Consider the following 17734-nt stretch of genomic DNA (forward strand, 5'->3'; position numbering starts at 1 on the left):
ATCAACAAAGCAATAGAAATTATTAAAAAGAGCCAAATAGAAATTCTGGAGTTGAAAAGTACAACCCATTAAATGAAAAAATTCATTAGAGGGTCTCAACAGTAGATTTCAAACTGCAGAAGAAAGAATCAGTGAACTTGAAGATAGATGGATAGAAACTATGCAATCTGAAGAACAGAGAGAAAAAAGAATGAAGAAAAATGAACAGAGCCTAAGGAAAATGTGGAATACCATTAAGCACCTCAACATACACATAATAAGGAAAGGAGAGAGGAAAGGAGCAGTAAAATATCTGAAGACATAATTGTTGAAAACTTACTAAATTTGATGAAAATATTACACATTCAAGAAGCTTAATAAACATCAGATAGGATAGCTGCAAGGGGATCCATACTCAGACATATCATAGTATGATACTGAAAGATAAAGACAAAGAAAAAATCTTGAAAGCAGCAAGAGAAAAATAATTTGTCACGCACAGGGGAACCTCAGTAAGATTAACAGCTGTCTTCTCATCTGAAACAACAGAGGCCAGAAAGAAATAAAAGTAAAATAAGAATATTCCTCGATCAATGAATACTGAGGGAATCCATGCAAGCAGGCCTGCTTTAGAAGAGATACTAAAGGAGTTTTGCAAGCTGAAAGCAAGTGATCCCAAACAACACTGTAATTATAATTTGCATGAAAAAACAAAGAGCACTGGAAAGGTAATTATGCAACTATACAAGGCAGTATGAATTCATAATTTCCTCCTTTTTCTCTTAACTGATTTAAAAAGCAACAGTACAAGACAAATGTACATAAAACAAATGTCCTAATGCATTTGATAATAATGGGACAAAGGAGATGGGTCAGAGTGAAGTTGTGCGGCAATGCCTTTATACTTACACTTGAAACTCTTCATAAGAAACCCCACTGGAGATGCTTCCCCTCCTTCTGGAGCTGTGCCCACTGTCTTCATCGTCCTCCTCCTCAGAGTCGTCCAGGCTTCGTGGGAAACTTCTGCTGCTCATGGGACGTGGTAAGGAGCTGTGATCCAAGTCCAGGTCCTCCTGAAGAAATGGGGCCATTGAGCAGGAACACCTAGACCCCACAGAGCTTCACCAAGGACTTGGACCAATGATAAGTGGACGTGTGCCATTTACCTCTGGTTTGTCTGTGGTTCACACCAGACTGTAATTCCCACACTTTGTAATTTCATGCATTGGCAAATTTTCAAAACAGATTTTAATTACCAGTAAGAAATTATTAAGTTACTAGAGGCCCAGTGCACGAGATTCATGCACTGGAGGGAGGGAGGGTCCCTCAGCCTGCCTGCACCTTCTCGCAGTCCTGGAGCCCTCAGGGGATGTCCGACTCATGGCTTAGGCCTGCTCCTCCCACCACCGCCACTGCCGTCGCCAGACATAAGACCAACTTCTGGCTGAGCGGCACTCCTGCTGTGGGAGCGCACTGACCACCAGGGGCAGCTCCTGCATTGAGCGTCTGTCCCCTGGTGGTCAGTGCACATCATAGTGACCAGTCATTCTGCCCTTCGGTCGATTTGCATATTAGCCTTTTATTATATAAGATTGTTTGGACAAGAAGGAACATAGAAAAAGTAAATGAAGAAATATACCCCTTTTCATAAAGATAACCCATTTAATAGCTACAAAGTAGGAAAGATATAATCTCAGAATAAAAATTTGGCTAAATACAGTCTTGTGAAAATTGTACTCTGTCTTCTTGCTCACATTTCACTATGATTGGTGGTTTTTCACCTAATGGTACTGTTGTGTGGAGCAGCATTTACGATTAGAAATCACTTTTCTATACTATCATCTCATAGGAAAATGACTCTTATATATAACATGCACCTTCATTCTTTGTACCTCAATTACCATCTATTTTTTGTTTGTTTAACCATTTATGTTTAAAGTTAACATTAAAGTTTTAACCTATTTTTATTATAAAAGCCCATGTAAGTTTACTTTTAATAGTTTAATAAATATTCAACTAGAAGGCAGCTCTTTTATTTTAAATGTTGATTTCAAGAGTAACTAATTTTATACCTCCTAAGAAATACTCCCTCCACACCTTCTCTCGTGAACATTGTGAAATATGTAACTACTCAGTTTTCTCTTTTCAAGTTCATTACTAGGAAGTTGAGGGCCAAATTTGTAGCCCAACCTTAAGAAGCATATGTGTTATTATGGAATGCATTTTTAGCTTCATTCACAGTCTAGTTTTATATTTTACTTTTGCTTTGTTTTGCCTCATTCTTCATTTTGTATTTTTTTACATGTATGCTAACTTATTACATTTTTTTTTAAATATATTTTATTGATTTTTTACAGAGAGGAAGTGAGAGAGATAGAGAGTTAGAAACATCAATGAGAGAGAGACATCTATCAGCTGCCTCCTGCACACCTCCCACTGGGGATATGCCCGCAACCCAGGTACATGCCCTTGACCGGAATCGAACCCGGGACCCCTCAGTCCACAGGCCGACGCTCCATCCACTGAGCCAAACCGGTTTCGGCTACATTTTTATATATTATCGTGTTATATATCCTTGTTGGAATAAGCAGGGTACTAATACGTAAACTGATGAGAGAGAGAGAGAGAGAGGGAGAGGGAGAGAGAGAGAGAGAGAGAGAGAGAGAGAGAGAGAGAGAGAGAATATGAATGACTCTCAGTAACCCACTACTTGGCACGGTGTCTGAAACATCATGGGTGCTGAATCAAATCATGTTCTCCTAAACTTAACCCACCCTCTCTTTTTCCAAGTCATCTCTCATCTGCTGATGTTCATGTTCGGTCAGTTCCTGGTCTCCATCTTGGTCGTACTTTGTGAAGATTGCCTCGATCTCTGCATCGGTATGGCCCTTCCTGAAATGATCGAGAGGTTACAGACGAAGTCATTCACATACATGGTCCAGCCCCAGTACGGAGACATCAAAATACAGGGAGGAAAGGAGAAATTGCTGGATTGGGGACAGCCCTCCTCTTATAATATGTTCCAGGAAGACACCCACCTCTGAAAAAAAGGTCTCTATGAGTTCTTGGGCCAAGGATACCCTTATCCTCAAGAATTTATCTTTACAGGAGGAACTCTCCAGGCCCTCAGAAAGTCTGATTCTCACCCTTTGAGGTCCTGTCGAAGTTCATCAAAGTTTAACTTGCCTCCCCCTTGCCGCAGACTCTCTGAAATGTCATCCACAGTATTTCTCCTTAGTCTTAGTTTGACCAAGGCTTTATGGTAGCCCTGTTGAAAACAAAAGACTTAGTTGAGTGCATTCTCCTTTTGCATTTGCTTCACCTTCAATTTACAGTAGTAATTACTGTAAACCTGGCACAGTGCTGGATGTAAGTTGGCCACTCAACAAATATGTGTTGAATAAATGAATAAGGGATGTATCTTGAGTTTTCCATAAAACTCTTTTGGAAGAATTATATGGAAAAAGGCAGGGTCTTTCAGTAAATCAAAAGAACTAAGAGTCTTTTGCTCATATGAGAATTCAAGTTTAGATTATAGAAATGAAACCCAGTACATGTTTCATAGCTGTCTGCCTCAGAATATGTAGGAATGAGCAGAATACGGAGGGCCCAGCCAGCATGGCTCAATGGTTGAGTGTCGGCCTATGAACCAGAAGGTCACGGTTCGATTCCCAGTCAGGGCACATGCCCAGATTGCAGGCTCAATCCCCAGTGTGAGGTGTGCGGAAAGCAGCTGACCGATGATTCTCTCTCGTCATTGATGCCTCTATCTTTCTCTCCCTCTCTCCTTCTCTCCTCCTCTCTGAAATCAATAATAATAATAATTAAAAAAGAATAAGGAGAAGCCTGAGTCATAAGTTGTTTACTTTCTATGTTATCTCATAGTAATTTCTTTATATATGTTAGCATATATTTTAGTACAATGTGAATGTGGATTTCTCATTAATAAACTACAGGCAGACCTTGCTTTGCACTGTAGTGCAGGACTGCAAAATGACCACGCAAGTTCAAACTGTATAAAGTGACGTTAATAATCAACAGGAAACATTATGATTGCTCCATGACCTTTAAATCTTTTTGTCAAACATTAAAAGCTCCTTTAGTGTTCGCTATAAAGTCATAGGAAAATTTTAAAAAATAGTAAAATGAATGTTTATTTACTACATTCAAATTTAAAATATTAGAAACCTTCAAAATTAAAGTGTTTTATTTCTTTGTAAAAATTTTATTCTAAAACCTTCTAAATCACAATATCATGTAGCCCTCTTTTATCCAGTGGACCTCCATGTTCAGATTTCAACGACCCCTCCCAAAGGGGCCACCCTTCTGACTGGAAGATTCTTCTTAGAGACGATATGGTGCAATTATTCTGAGACTCAGAGGTGTGTGTGTCAGCTCCATAGACCACGGTGGTAAATATACCCACAAATCAAATATGATGAGTGGGTACTCCCCAAAATCACTTTTACTGAATATTTGGGCAGCCAGGCCAGTGGGGACCAAGATAAAGGTTGATCACTTCAAAGTCAGAGATGCTCTGAATAAAACAAATTAAAATTTTACTCTTTCCAAAGGGCAAAAAAAGAAGCCAACCACCCTGAATATCTCAGAACTGAGTGTCTTTTATTGCATATATGAGAAGGAAAGCGTGATTTACACTGCACCTTATTTCCATAACAGCACTCTGGGATACAAAAGAATTAAGTTCCAAATTCTTAGAGGCATCTCAGCTGCTCACTTTGAGCAGTTCATGTTAAGTTATTGAAAGCAGAATGCGCTAGAATTGTCTCTTCCTACCCAAATAAAACAAGCTCCTTTTACCATATGCAAAGTCTCTTGAATGGGTAAGGGCATATGCTCTGACTCAGCACAACTGCTATGTGACCCTGGACATGTGTTACATCATCCCTGGAGGGTGATTAGCAATCAATTGACATAGCTGTCATCAGATTTAAATCATAACATATGTAAAGTATTTGGCATTGTACTGTGGGGATTTAGAACAAGTCACCCCAAAATGTACCTCTGTGGTATGCAGACTGTTTTAAGCTAAAGGCAACTGTAGCCACAGATGCAAGAGAAACTTCTGACCTTCCCTTAACTACCTAGAAGAACTTAAATTGGGAGCCTTGCCCATAACAAGCAATTATCAGAGATAACCACCTTTGACCTGTCTATAGGGCAGCACCAACTTCTATTTACTAAGCATCTGCTCTTCTAATCATCCTACAATGACAGCTGATGCCTCCAAGGCACCTTACATCATTTGTAGCTCAGAAATGTCTTGTACACCCATGTTTCTATCTCTGAACCTCTTGTGCATGTAGTGTCTCTGACTTTCTCATTTATATGTATATATTTATTTTTTTAAAATTGTTTTAAAAATATATTTTCATTGATTTCAGAGAAGAAGGGAGAGGGAGAGAGAGCTAGAAACATCCATGATGAGAGATAATCACTGATCAGCTGCCTCCTGCACGCCACCACCACCACCACCCCGCTCCTCTGGGGATCAAGTCCGCAACCCTGGCATGTGCCTTTAACCAGAATCGAACCCAGGACTTTTCAGTCCGACGGTCAATGCTCTATCCACTGAGCCAAACAAGCTAGGGCTACATATGTATATTTTAGATTTGGTTATTATCTCTTGCTAATCTGTTCCAGCCAGAAGAACTGAGGGTAGAGGAAAGTTCGTTCCTCTCCCACAGCTGGTGCTGTGAGCAGGATGAACTCACTGGCTGGAACCCCGCACTTCCCCACGAGGCTGCTGCAGACGAGGAAGTCCTGGGTGGTCTGACACAGCCCAGCTAAGGGTTGTGTCAGGTAAAGGTTCTTACCATATTGCTACACCCCCAGATCTCCTTCTGTAGGATCTGGTTGAAGCAAGAGTGGTGAGAAACTTTTCCTCTCTTCTAAATTTAGATTGGCAGGAGAAAGCATCTGTTAAACTAGTTTCTTAGAGAAGCGACCCTTGGTTATTTGGTGAGTACCCAAGGTTTTGTTTTTCTGTCTCTATCTGATTTCTCTCATTTTGTCTTTTTATTTGTCCTAAGAATTTGGCCTTATAAGCAGTGAGAGAATTTTCTCTCTGGCTCCTACCTCCCAGAGGGTGCGCTTGCCAGGGTGCACCTTGCTCTCTATTTGGCCAAGACAAGCTCTCCAGGGAGTTTGCTGTGTCCATCCTGTTCCTCATGGACACGTTTATCTCTGCCAGCTGAAGAATGCAAATGCGTATGGTGAGTAGCCCCATAGGCTGTGGATACAAGCTTAGGGCAGCTTAAACCTTATTCTGTTCAAAAAGTAAAGCGCATGATTCCCTGTGTTTTGGAATAGCTGCTTTAAGACAGCGTCTGCCCCTCCTCCCCACCCCCGCCCTTTGTATCTCTTAGGCTAACTTTGGGAATAAACTTTCTTATGAGGGTTGCATCTTTTTTTCACTCTCCTTTGGAAAAGCCTTTTATGTCCATAGTATTGGTTCGAGTCACTATAGATTCCACTGTCAAGGCCAGACTATAGATCCTTTTTATTGGAAAAACTTCTCAATGGAAAATAAACATTTTTCTTAGAGAGCTCTCCTATAGCTACAATAGCTAACTATTAGGATTCCCTTAATAAGATGGAAGGACAGAAATTAGAATAAACATCAAAGTCCATTAAGACCCCTTTCCTGACCTAGCTGGTTTGGCTCCATGGATAGAGCGCCTATGGACTGAAGTGTGCTGGGTTCAATTCCAGTCTGGGCACATGCCCGGGTTGTGGGCTCAATCCCCACAGGGGACCCTGAAGGGTCCCGGATTGGAGAGGGTGCAGGCTGGGCTGAGGGGACCCCCCATGCATGAATTTCATGCACCAGGCCTCTAATATATATATAATTGAGGGTGATAGGGTCCGTCATAATTCAGAGGTTTCAGGTGTGCAATTCTATAATACATCATCTGTATATTATATTGTGTGCTCCCCACCCCACTGTTCACTGACTTTTGAGTTTTTAAATTTTTCTACCCAAACTGGATTGGATCTGGAATTTTTCTAGTTTTCTTTTTTGAAGGACTGGCTACAAAACATTATCAGTCTTCTTAACTATTTGGCTGCAATCCTCAAAACTATCATTTTCATTTCCTCACGCTTTAACTTGTAATTATTGAGAATTAAAACTGCCCTTTCCAACACCATGCAGGCTAAAGTGGGACAACTTGATGTAAACTTCAGAGACATCACCACAGCAGCTCATGTATGGACAATCTGCTCATATCATTAACATTTGTTGGTGTGTTTTTTTTCTTTGTTTGTTTCCATAGAGATGTCTCTTATTAAACACCTGATTCTTGTGCCACGGGCTTCACTTTGGGAGCCCACCTGCGTCACCACCTCCGGAAATGAGACAGGACTGTTTACCTGAACCGAACTTTTCTCAAGACTGAGACTGGTTTAATGAGACACAGGAACAATCTACCAACCCAACTTCTGGAGTGTGAACTATCCAGGAAAGTTTCAGAGAAGGAAACTGTGAGGGTTCAGAATGAGTCACCCCAACATGTCTCTCAGTGGTACACAGATTGTTCTGAGCAAAGGAAACTTTAATCACAGCCACAAGAGAAACTTCTACCCCTCCCTTATTACCTAGAAGAACTTGAATCAGGGGCCTTGCCCATAAGGAGCAATTATTAGAGATAACTAATAATTACTAGAGATAGCTTTTGACCAATCTATAGGGCAGCACAAACTTCTATTTACTAAACATCTGCTCTTCCTGCAATGACCCTTTGAAGCTCCCAAGGCACTTAGACATGAGCAGAGCAAGGGCGATGGGCCAGATACAGAAGGTCACCAGAGTGAAAAGCCCCAGGTGCCTGGCAAAGGACAATTGTAGGGTGGGACCTTGCCCCCAGGGTGACCTTTCCTCCCCTAGCATATCACTGGTCATGCATTTTGTTTGGACCCCCTGACCTTTTCTCCCCAGAGATAATATCTAGGCCTCAGTTGTATTTCAGCTCCAAGCTCAGAATAGCAGCAAAACCAGACAAGCGATCCCGATCCCGTGGCTGACCTCAGGACCAGCTGCACTGACTAATGACCCCTGTCCTGACACTGACTAATCAATCAGTGGACACCTAGACCCTGAAAGGACACACCTGGAAAGATGCTGAATATTCTATTAAGATCTTCCCCTGGGACCTCCCCTAAAATCTCCACCCTTAGGACTGAGGACCCAGAGGCTCTCCCTCCTGAGAGCGGGCCTGCACCTTTCCCTTCCCCTCCCTCACCCCAGGCTCTTTACCATTGCCTTCTCTATTCCCAAGCTCCAAGGGCCCCTCCTTTACCTCTATAACTTGTTTTCTAAGCCCATTTCTTCCATGAATTACTTGTTCCACTTCTTTGATTATATAAATAAGTATAGTCTTATAGTTTGAGTAGTGGCTCTGAGTTCTTCCCTAGTCAGAACTCAAGTACTGAGGTTGCTGAACTCGGATCCAGTCTGACCCCACAGATCTTACACCTGGTGCCGTTTCCACGGCCTACAACATACCTCTCTGGATTCAGCTCAGAACGTCTTGTGCACCCATGTTACTGTTAGAGTCACCGAAGGAGGATACACGAGGCCAAAGTGGTAGGGGATGATACATTTAATCAGGTCATCTGGAGACCAGATGGGCTGAGCCCCAAAATGGTGCCAGCAGCCAGGGACTGGAGAGTCAGAGGTTTTAAAGGCAGGCTTTTTAGGCGGGAATTTTCTGGGCAGTCCGGATCCTGGGCAAATCCGGAGGGGAAAGATAATGGTGTTAGCAAATGGAATATGGTCTAAGCCAGCGGTTCTCAACCTGTGGGTCGCGAACAATGAAAATACATCCTGCATATCAGATATTTACATTACGATTCATAAGAGTAGCAAAATTACAGTTATGAAGTAGCAACAAAAATAATTTTATGGTTGGGGGTCACCACAACATGAGGAACTATATTAAAGGGTCGCGGCATTAGGAAGGTTGCAAAAAGGAATGTTGGTTATGAAGTGGTCTAAAGGTTAGTTTCCAGGGGAGAAGGGATCGATTCAATTATTTGATCAGACCTAAGTTACCTTTCTATTTCTGAACAGCTGCATGTGGGGTCTCTCATGTATGCAGGGTTCCCATACATATGTATATATTAAATTTGCTTATTTTCTCTTGTCTATTTTGGTTATCTGTCCTTGTCTATTTGATTATTAGGCTAGCCAGAAGAGCCTTGCCGGGAAGAGGAAAATTTGTTCCTCTACCACAGTGTTTATTATAAGAATGCAACAGTATTATTATTACTATTGCTGTTGTTATTGTAGTGATTTTCAATAGTTGGTCTAATGGTTTGTGGGCCTTGGGGCTAAAATATCATGATGCTGGTCCTAACACACTCACAGCTTAAATCTGCATTGAGATCAAGCCCATGATTTAATATAAAACCTGAAATGTGTGATGTTCTATTCTGAGCTCAAGAATGTGGTTAAAGGATAGTCAAACTTTCTGAGGCAAACTCAGAAATGACTGGATCCATTATCTCCATGGCAGGATAAGTAGTGCAGCTCTTTTTCTTTGTAGGGGGTGGAGAGAAGGAGTGTATTCAGCATATTTTAAACACTGTTTGCCTTCTTCTTGTATAACTGAAGATATGACGTGAGCATCTTTTTTATGTCTTGGTGAGTTATCATAATCCTTTCTTAATATGGGTCAGTTACCAACATTTTATCTTGGCACTTTTAATGTTGTGAAATATTGGCAAGAGTTCCTTTAACGGGAAGGTTTTTTTTGTGTGCGTTTTTTGCTTGCCAGTGCCACTTCCTCTGAGACATTTTCATCCTTTATGTCTCAATCACTTTCCTCATTTACAGTGACAAATTTGCCTTCATTGAGTTCTTTCCGCTGCATTCCAATGGTAGCAGTGAGAATCCCACAGCCAGCTACTTGTTTCTTCTATAAACCAGTACACTTGTTCTGATTTTCATGTCCAGTGTTATCATTCTTCCTTTCTCTGCTATACTTTCATCTTTGTTGGCTCTTTCTCTCCTTCAGTTGTTCTCTTTTTGAAAACGGTCACACGATTTATCACTGGGAGATAAGGAAGCTGCACAACTACATGTTTTGTGAGTGAACTGAATAGCAGATCCTCAGAGACCGAACCGAGACTTTGCAAAAAGTGAGGTATTTGGTCACTGACCAGGCTGCATATCTGTTATTTACGCAATGATCTGTAGTGAAGTCTGCACTTTATACCATTACTCACAGTTATTATACTGTGATAACTGCAAGTGACGTTTGTACTTTATGCTCTTAGTCAATACGCTGTGACAAATGAAACTTGGACTGTGCTGAGCAGTTGGTGTTATTTAACTGAAATAACTGATGTTTATGCATATCAGAACAAAAGTGCAAAATGAGGACTGCTTGTATACCCCCTGGAGATTTGCTAAAATATCATCACCTGTTATGCAAAATTCAGGATAATGAAGATCTTAGGTCCCATTCACTGGACCGCCTCTTCATTTTAAAAAGGGGAAGTTCTCTGTTGCAACATGATTCACAGACCAGTCTTATGGCTTGAACCAACAGAAAGGGAGCCACTGTTCTGAAGTTAGGTAACAAGCTGTGAACTTTGGATGTAGTTATTTGTTGTTGCTTAAAGCCAAATAAAGAAGTCATATTGAGAAGAACAAAGCTGCCCAACTTTCCTGTCCTGCCTTCTATTTAACAATCAAACACTTCCTGAGAGTAGACAATGGAAAGTTCTCCTGCCCTTAGGCTGTGGCCTTACTCCAAGGATCTTTCCCTTGGACTATTTCACAACTTCTTTGTAAGTTCAAGGATAAAGGGAGAATGAACTATAAAGTACTTGCCTCCGAAACTTTTTCTTTTTTAAAACTGTAATCAAGATCTAGAAAGTGGAAATGTCTTTATAATCTTCCAGTTTATTCTGAATTTTAAATCTGGAAGTGAGAGCCAACCAGAGGAGGTATCAAAACAAAGGGGACAAACCAGCAGATCCGCTCCGAGTCAAAAGAGTTCATTGAGAGCTTAACTCCAGGGCATTAATGTATCCCAGAATTGAAGCTAGCAGTGTATCCATCTCTATCTCCCAAAACGCTTAAATTATTCCTATAATACAGCACTCTACTCTTTCGTTTTAACAATGACAACCAATTAATATTTATTCGGAAATATGGCTGAAACAATGATTATTTTATGTAGAAAATAAAACAATTCTGAGAATTAGGGCTTGTCATACCTTTCTGATAAGATCTGAGAGTTCCATTTCAGCTTTCTGTTGAGCCAAATCAGATTTCACTTCAGAGTAAGTGTCATTGATGATGGCCAAGAACATATTCTGTTTGTAAATCAAAGGAAAGTTGACATTAAAATAGCCACCTAAGTTTATTTTGTAAATAATCCAATCTTTGATACATGCCATTTTGTTCACCATTTTTAGAAAACAATTTGATGTCTTAAGTCACAAATCAATAGTTTTGCTACCATGTTGTTTGGGAAAATTATTTCTTCAATGAAGTCACGCCAAGGGAAAATGTGACATTTTCTTATTTACAAAACCACATATTGTGATGTATTTTGCAGAAAGAGACAAGAATGAAATACAACAAAATATTAATGTATTTAACTATGAATGGAGGGATTATTTTATTATTTTCCTTATCTATATTCTCTACATTTTTTTCATTTGACATAAATTATTTGGTGTGAAGAACTCTAAAACAGCTCTTCCAATTTCAACAGTCCACACAGATAAGTGGAATTCTATGCTTATGCCAAATATTGCTATATAATATCATTTGAGATTTCAGAACATAGAAGAGTTAAAAAGATCTCTGCAAATAGGAATATGGTAAGTGTAGTAAGAAGATAGTCAAGAAAAGCTTAATGGAGAAGACAGACTTTAGAGTAAAACAAATTTGGGTTTTGGTCTTGGCACTGTCAAGATTTGTTTAAATTTTCTAATCTTCATTTTAAAATGTATTTATATTAATAAAATGGGAGAAATAATAGTATCTCCTCTACATATCTGTTGTAAGAATTAATGAGATAATCTATGTAAAGTATCTAGAGACAGGGCCTAATGTATGGTGCTACATAATTTATAGTTATTATTATTCAGTAATAGTCCATTTTCCTGACTTTTCCCTTCCCCAGGAAAATGGTTTATATTTTCCACACCTGTTTCCAACAGATTTTCTGAAGGCACTGCATCCAGTTGATAAGGTCCTTCCTTTGTATTTCCTTTTTAGCACATAACTATGATTTGCAACTATAGAATTGTGGATTTGAGTCTGTTTGTTTTCCCTACAAGTTTATGGGGTCTTCATGATGGCAGGGTTGGGCTCTATTTTCCTAACCACTGCATCCTCAGTACCCAGCACATTGCCTGGAATACAGTGGCTCAGTAAATATTTATTGTATGATTGATGAATGAACAAATGAGAGCTCTGTTATTCTAATGGATTTTAATGGGCTATTAAATCGCTATGAATTAAGGAAGAATATTGTTTAAGATTCTGCAGCAGAAATGAGAATAGGATATGGAATATACATAAGTTCCAAGCTTAATGCTCAATTCCAAGGGCAGGCAGTTGTGGTAGGAATAACATCTCTCACCTCTCCTTTTCAATATAGGCATCTAATGTTTTATTTCTGTTTCCAAATGGCTGTTACCTAATGACTGCAAATGTATTAGCTGAAGTGGATTAAAGTGTGCATCCTCTGAAGAGATTTAAAAAATTGGAAAGTGGCTGAGAAAGGCTCTTGGAGGTGTGGGGAGAGGAAGTCCACCCTCCTCTCCATCCTGTCTCACAAGGGTCACTCAATGTTAGAGTCTCTCCCTGTTGATGATGGGGCTTTCGCTTCCTGCCTCAGCTGGGCCACCTCACACCAATGTAGCTTCTTGTAACAAGTAGGGGCAATAAATCAACACCTGGCCTGTCATCTCAGAAAGGTGGCCAACACTGCACTTAGCTTGTCATTTCCGTAAAAAAAAAAAAAAAAAAAGGTTTGTATTGACAGTAGCCTCCCCTCTTTCTGGGGGTTGGGGGCAGGGTGGGGAGAGCAATTCCTTTTTGTGTAGTACAAAAAATTATTTTGGTATTAAAAAAACAAACGAAGAGCTTCTTTTCATGTTCTAGCAATTGATCTGATAAAGTGGCTGAATAATTTAAAATTTAAATTTTAAATTTAAATTTTAGAAGGTGCTGTCTACTGGTGGACAACATTCAAACAAGTCCACATTGGAGCATTTCCACTTGCCACAATCATGTCCCTCACTTGGCTGACCGACATATGAAGAAAACTTAGGTGGCCTGAAGTCAACTATACTGTACTATTGCAGAACTCTCAATTTCTGGTTTTTGTTTACTGAGTAGACATTCAGGGATTCAGATGCTCCAGAATTCAAACTACTAGCAATGTTAGAGAGTAAGAAAGGCTTACTTTTTCCTCTATTTTTTTATTCTTTAATCCTATATAATAAAAGCCCAGAGACCTAATGGCAGAACGACCGGCCAACCAGTTGTTATGATGCCCACTGACCACCTGGGGGCAGATGCTCAACACAGGAGCTTCCCCCTGGTAGTCAGTGCACTCCCACAGTGGGAGTGCCGCTGGGCTGACTGGGATGAGTGGCATTCCCACAGCAAGAGCAGCCACTCAGAGGGCGGGTCCACAACCCTTGGCTGACTGGGATGAACAGCACTCCCACAGCAGGCTGATCCCCATATGCCATGCCCCCACCAGTGCACAAATCCCATGAACCAGGCCTCTAGTATATAATAAGAAGGAGAAACTTAGGAGGCTCCGTTTAAAAGTAATCGTGAGACATGCATAGAGCAAGATACAAATGAACTTGCATGATATTCCTGACTCCTCAGTTTTATTAAAATAGATCTAATTCTCACTCAGTAAATACTATATACTTAACCACTAAGGACCTGAACCAGCTCTGGATATATTACACTAAATCACTGAAACTTAAGCAAAGAATCTTTATAAAATCCACTGAAAACAGAAACAGTTTCATTTTCTTAAGATGTTGGTTGATGTAAGGAATCCTTAAATGTTAGTGTTTAAATGAAAAAATACCCACTGTCTAAGTTAAACTAACTTAATATTTTCTTAGTAGAATAGACAAATAAATGTATAAATGTTAAGATGAAGAACAAAACACCTTTAAAAAAATCCTAATTAACTTAAGACCCAATGGTAAGAATGTTAATTTGTACCAAATCAAGAGGATAAACAAACATTTTTTAATATAATTTTTCAAGCAATTTCCATACACTGTTAGATTTAGTCTCTAGCTATGCTAAAAATAACTAAGTGAAAGTAAGATATCTTATCTTGATGAGCAATAATTCACTCAAATATTACTCTTGACATACTGGATCTAACTTGCTTAGTCAGTTCCTCTTTTTTAAACAGAAGAGAAGAGAGAGAGAAATGCAAAGTCATGTTAGCAAATGACCATGAAAAGCTGATGTTTGTATTAACAAAGCATGTGAGTAAGCATAGTTAACTTTTTAGGCAAAACACTATTTCAAGTAACTTTATAAATTTGCACTTGATCTATTTTTTTCCTTGAATAGACATTATTATCTATCTATAGTTAGGTAAATGAAAGTCCACGGAAAAGATATTTGGTGAAGACTTAAAACTGTAAAGCAAAGACAAGTAAAATAAAATATGATTTATAATACCCACATTTTTCTACCTCCTGGGTTAAAAAAATGATAGGGAATAGAGTGTAGAGAAAAGAAAAGATGGTGATTTATGAAATTTAAATCACCTCACTCTAAATAAAAGCATACATACCAAAAGAATGAAGAACATAAAGAACACAAATGTAGTGAAATAAAGTGGTCCCAAAATTCGATTAGCTTCCTCAATCTCTGCGAAGTTGATATCACCCAAAATGATACGGAATTGAGTGAAGCTATAAAAACAAAACAAACACCACAAAGCAAAAACAAAGAATGTCCAGCATTGAGGCAACATTTTTTAAAAGATGATTTTAGGCATTTTTTTCAGTGTAGATAATTGTCAAATAACAGAAAATTGTCAATTCCTTTGGAAAATTCTTGCTACTTATATGAGCAATTGAAGCCTTCTGGAATAAAAATAATTCTTTCACACTAAATATTATTTCAATTTGGTTAATAAGAAAATATAATCATAATTATTATTGGATAACTTATAAAACAATGGGCTATATGAATTTAATACATAATTTAGGTAAAACATGGTAACCCTAAACCTTTACAATGGTCATCTGGGTCTGAATTTAAAATCTCTTAAAAAAAAAAAGATTTTTGAAGGAGAGCCGAAATTGTATGTCTCAAAGCTCCAACATTCTGACATACACTCAAAGTGGGGTCTAGAGTGGTTGTGTGTTACCAAAGCTGGGTCTTAATTAGTAAAATCATTCTCATTCCTGACTTTTATCAAACAGCAACATTAATGAGGGAACCCCGTGTGCAAAGCCTTATTACCTTCAATGATTATGATCATCTCTTTTCCTAACTCCTTTCTAAATGGAATGGAAATCTGATACTGGCTACTTTTCTTGTTTTTAATATCATATTTGAGAACTTTGAAAAAAAGACAGAAAATTCCTGTACTGGCTTGAGTTTCTCTTAGAATATTAGAAATACTATTTTTTCCTTAAAAAATAACTTGATGTTTAAAACATATTGCAACAATATTGACTAGGAATAAAAATATAGGCAAATGGTCTCTTAAAAGCTACCATTTGCATGTGGTGCCAAGACCTTGATCTTGGAACAGTGTTGATTTACTACAGCTGATCTTACTAAAATGTCTTACTATTATATGGGCTGTTACCTCAAGCATCAGCATTTCAGAATATATGGTCATCTTTGCATTGGCAGGTCAATGCTTCTGGGAAAGAGATTTAATTCGAATTTTAAACAACGACTTTTAAACTCTGGGTTAAATAGCAACCATGAAGATTTATCCTTTATCCCCGAGAAGGCAGTGACATCCCTGGTTAAACTTTTCTTCTTAATTTCATATATACTTACATACACTCTTGGAAAGTACTGAAGTCATCAACCTGAGTGCCAAAGACAAGGTAGGCCAACTGAGCATAGGCTAAGAAAATAATGAAGAACATAATTGCGAAACCAAAGAGGTCTTTGGCACACCGAGACATGGTTGTGGAGAGCTGACTCATGGTCCTGTTGAAGTTGATGAATTTGAAGAGCTATAAAAGACAGAAGGATATGAACAGATGAATGAGTATGTACAGCCAACAGAACATTATTCAGCCTCACAAATGAAGTTTCGATGCATGTTGTAACTTGAATGAACCCTAAAAATATTATGCGAAGTAAAAGAAAAATAACGTGCTTTTTTTCAAATCTAGCAAATTCTATTTTCTCATTCAAAAAGTATTTTGGGTGCCCACCATGCACCAGTCACTATTCTTGGAGCTGGGAATACAGCAATGAACAGAATGAACAGCTCCTGCCCTCATTTTAGTTACACTTACCTGGTGGTTAAAATACAGCAAGTGCAGGTTTAATTGTAATTACTAGTAAAATGACTAGTGATAATTTTCTCTCAAGGAAGTTTCAAATAAAAGAGAGAAAACCTCCTACAAATAAAAACTAGTAACATAAGAGAGAAAGATAGCAAGACCTCCAGGAAATACTCACTTCACTTATTAACGGTCATTTATTGTGCATCAGACTATGTACCAGGCATTGTGGGGGAGGGCTTAAGTAGACCGCCTCAAATCTTAACAGTGACAAAAACATTGGTATTCTATCTCACACGTCAGCTGGGGCTTGGAGCTGGATTTGAACCCAGCTCTTTCTGACTGCAAAGCCATACTACGCATTTCTGTAGACAAGGCAGTGAGGATGGCTGCCCCGGTTGAGCCGTTCACGGCCCAGAGGGCATGACCACTCGCACAGCTCTAGCTAGAAGCCTTGGTGGAAGAACACTGGGGAGATACAAAAAAGCTGAGTCATGACCCTGCCTGAAAGAATGTAATGGTTCTTAAAAAGTTTTGGGGGCAAGATATTTACAATTGAAGCACGAAATAAGCCACCCGGAATTTTACTTAAAGACCTCTTATAAACTGTTTCTAGCCACATCAAAATGTTTTTCAGGGTGTTGTAAACACATTATTTAATACAATCCCTATTGGTATTTCTATGAGATGTTATTATTACTTGTTAATGATAAAGGTTTGGTATGTTGGTGAGAGCTTCTCCTGACTGAATAAAGAACCTGAGAGGTATAGGATGAGGTCTATGCGCTCTGATAAAGCTCAGGCATTCCAGGTGTGGATACCAATTCAGTAAAATAAATAACTGTTGGTAAGTGCATTGTAAAATGGTGCTGCTCAATAACACTTTCTGTGATGATGAAAATATTCTCTATTTCCACTGTCCAATGCAGTAGCTACTAGCCACATATAGACTTCATGCACTTAAAAATGTGGCTCGCCCCGACTGGTTTGGATCAGTGGATAGAGTGTCGGCTTAAGGACTGAAGGGTCCCGGGTTCAATTCCGGTCAAGGGCACATGCTCGGGTTGGGGTCTCGATCCCCAGTGGGAGGTGTGCAGGAGGTGGCCTATTGGTGATTGTCTCTCATCCTTCATGTTTCTGTCTCCCTCTCCCTCTCCCTTCCTCTCTGAAATCAATAAAAATATATTTTAAAAAATGTGGCTAGAGTGACTGAGGAACTGAATGCTTACCTGTA

The 17734-nt window shown here is 39.2% G+C and overlaps 1 protein-coding gene across 1 annotated transcript in view; it reads right to left on the minus strand.

Annotated features, from left to right (window-relative positions):
• PKD2 (polycystin 2, transient receptor potential cation channel) overlaps window positions 1–17734 on the minus strand; it is a 58921-nt gene that overhangs the window by 5720 nt on the left and 35467 nt on the right. The window contains exons 8-13 of the mRNA XM_081109655.1: window positions 16043–16224; window positions 14814–14934; window positions 11230–11328; window positions 3126–3247; window positions 2754–2871; window positions 889–1052 (exon numbers count right to left, since the gene is read on the minus strand). Coding sequence (XP_080965781.1) covers window positions 889–1052; window positions 2754–2871; window positions 3126–3247; window positions 11230–11328; window positions 14814–14934; window positions 16043–16224 — 806 coding nt within the window. The remainder of the gene's footprint in view (window positions 1–888; window positions 1053–2753; window positions 2872–3125; window positions 3248–11229; window positions 11329–14813; window positions 14935–16042; window positions 16225–17734) is intronic.

This window comes from Myotis nattereri (assembly GCF_964212035.1).
Source record: "Myotis nattereri genome assembly, chromosome: 1".
Taxonomy (NCBI): Eukaryota; Metazoa; Chordata; class Mammalia; order Chiroptera; family Vespertilionidae; genus Myotis; species Myotis nattereri.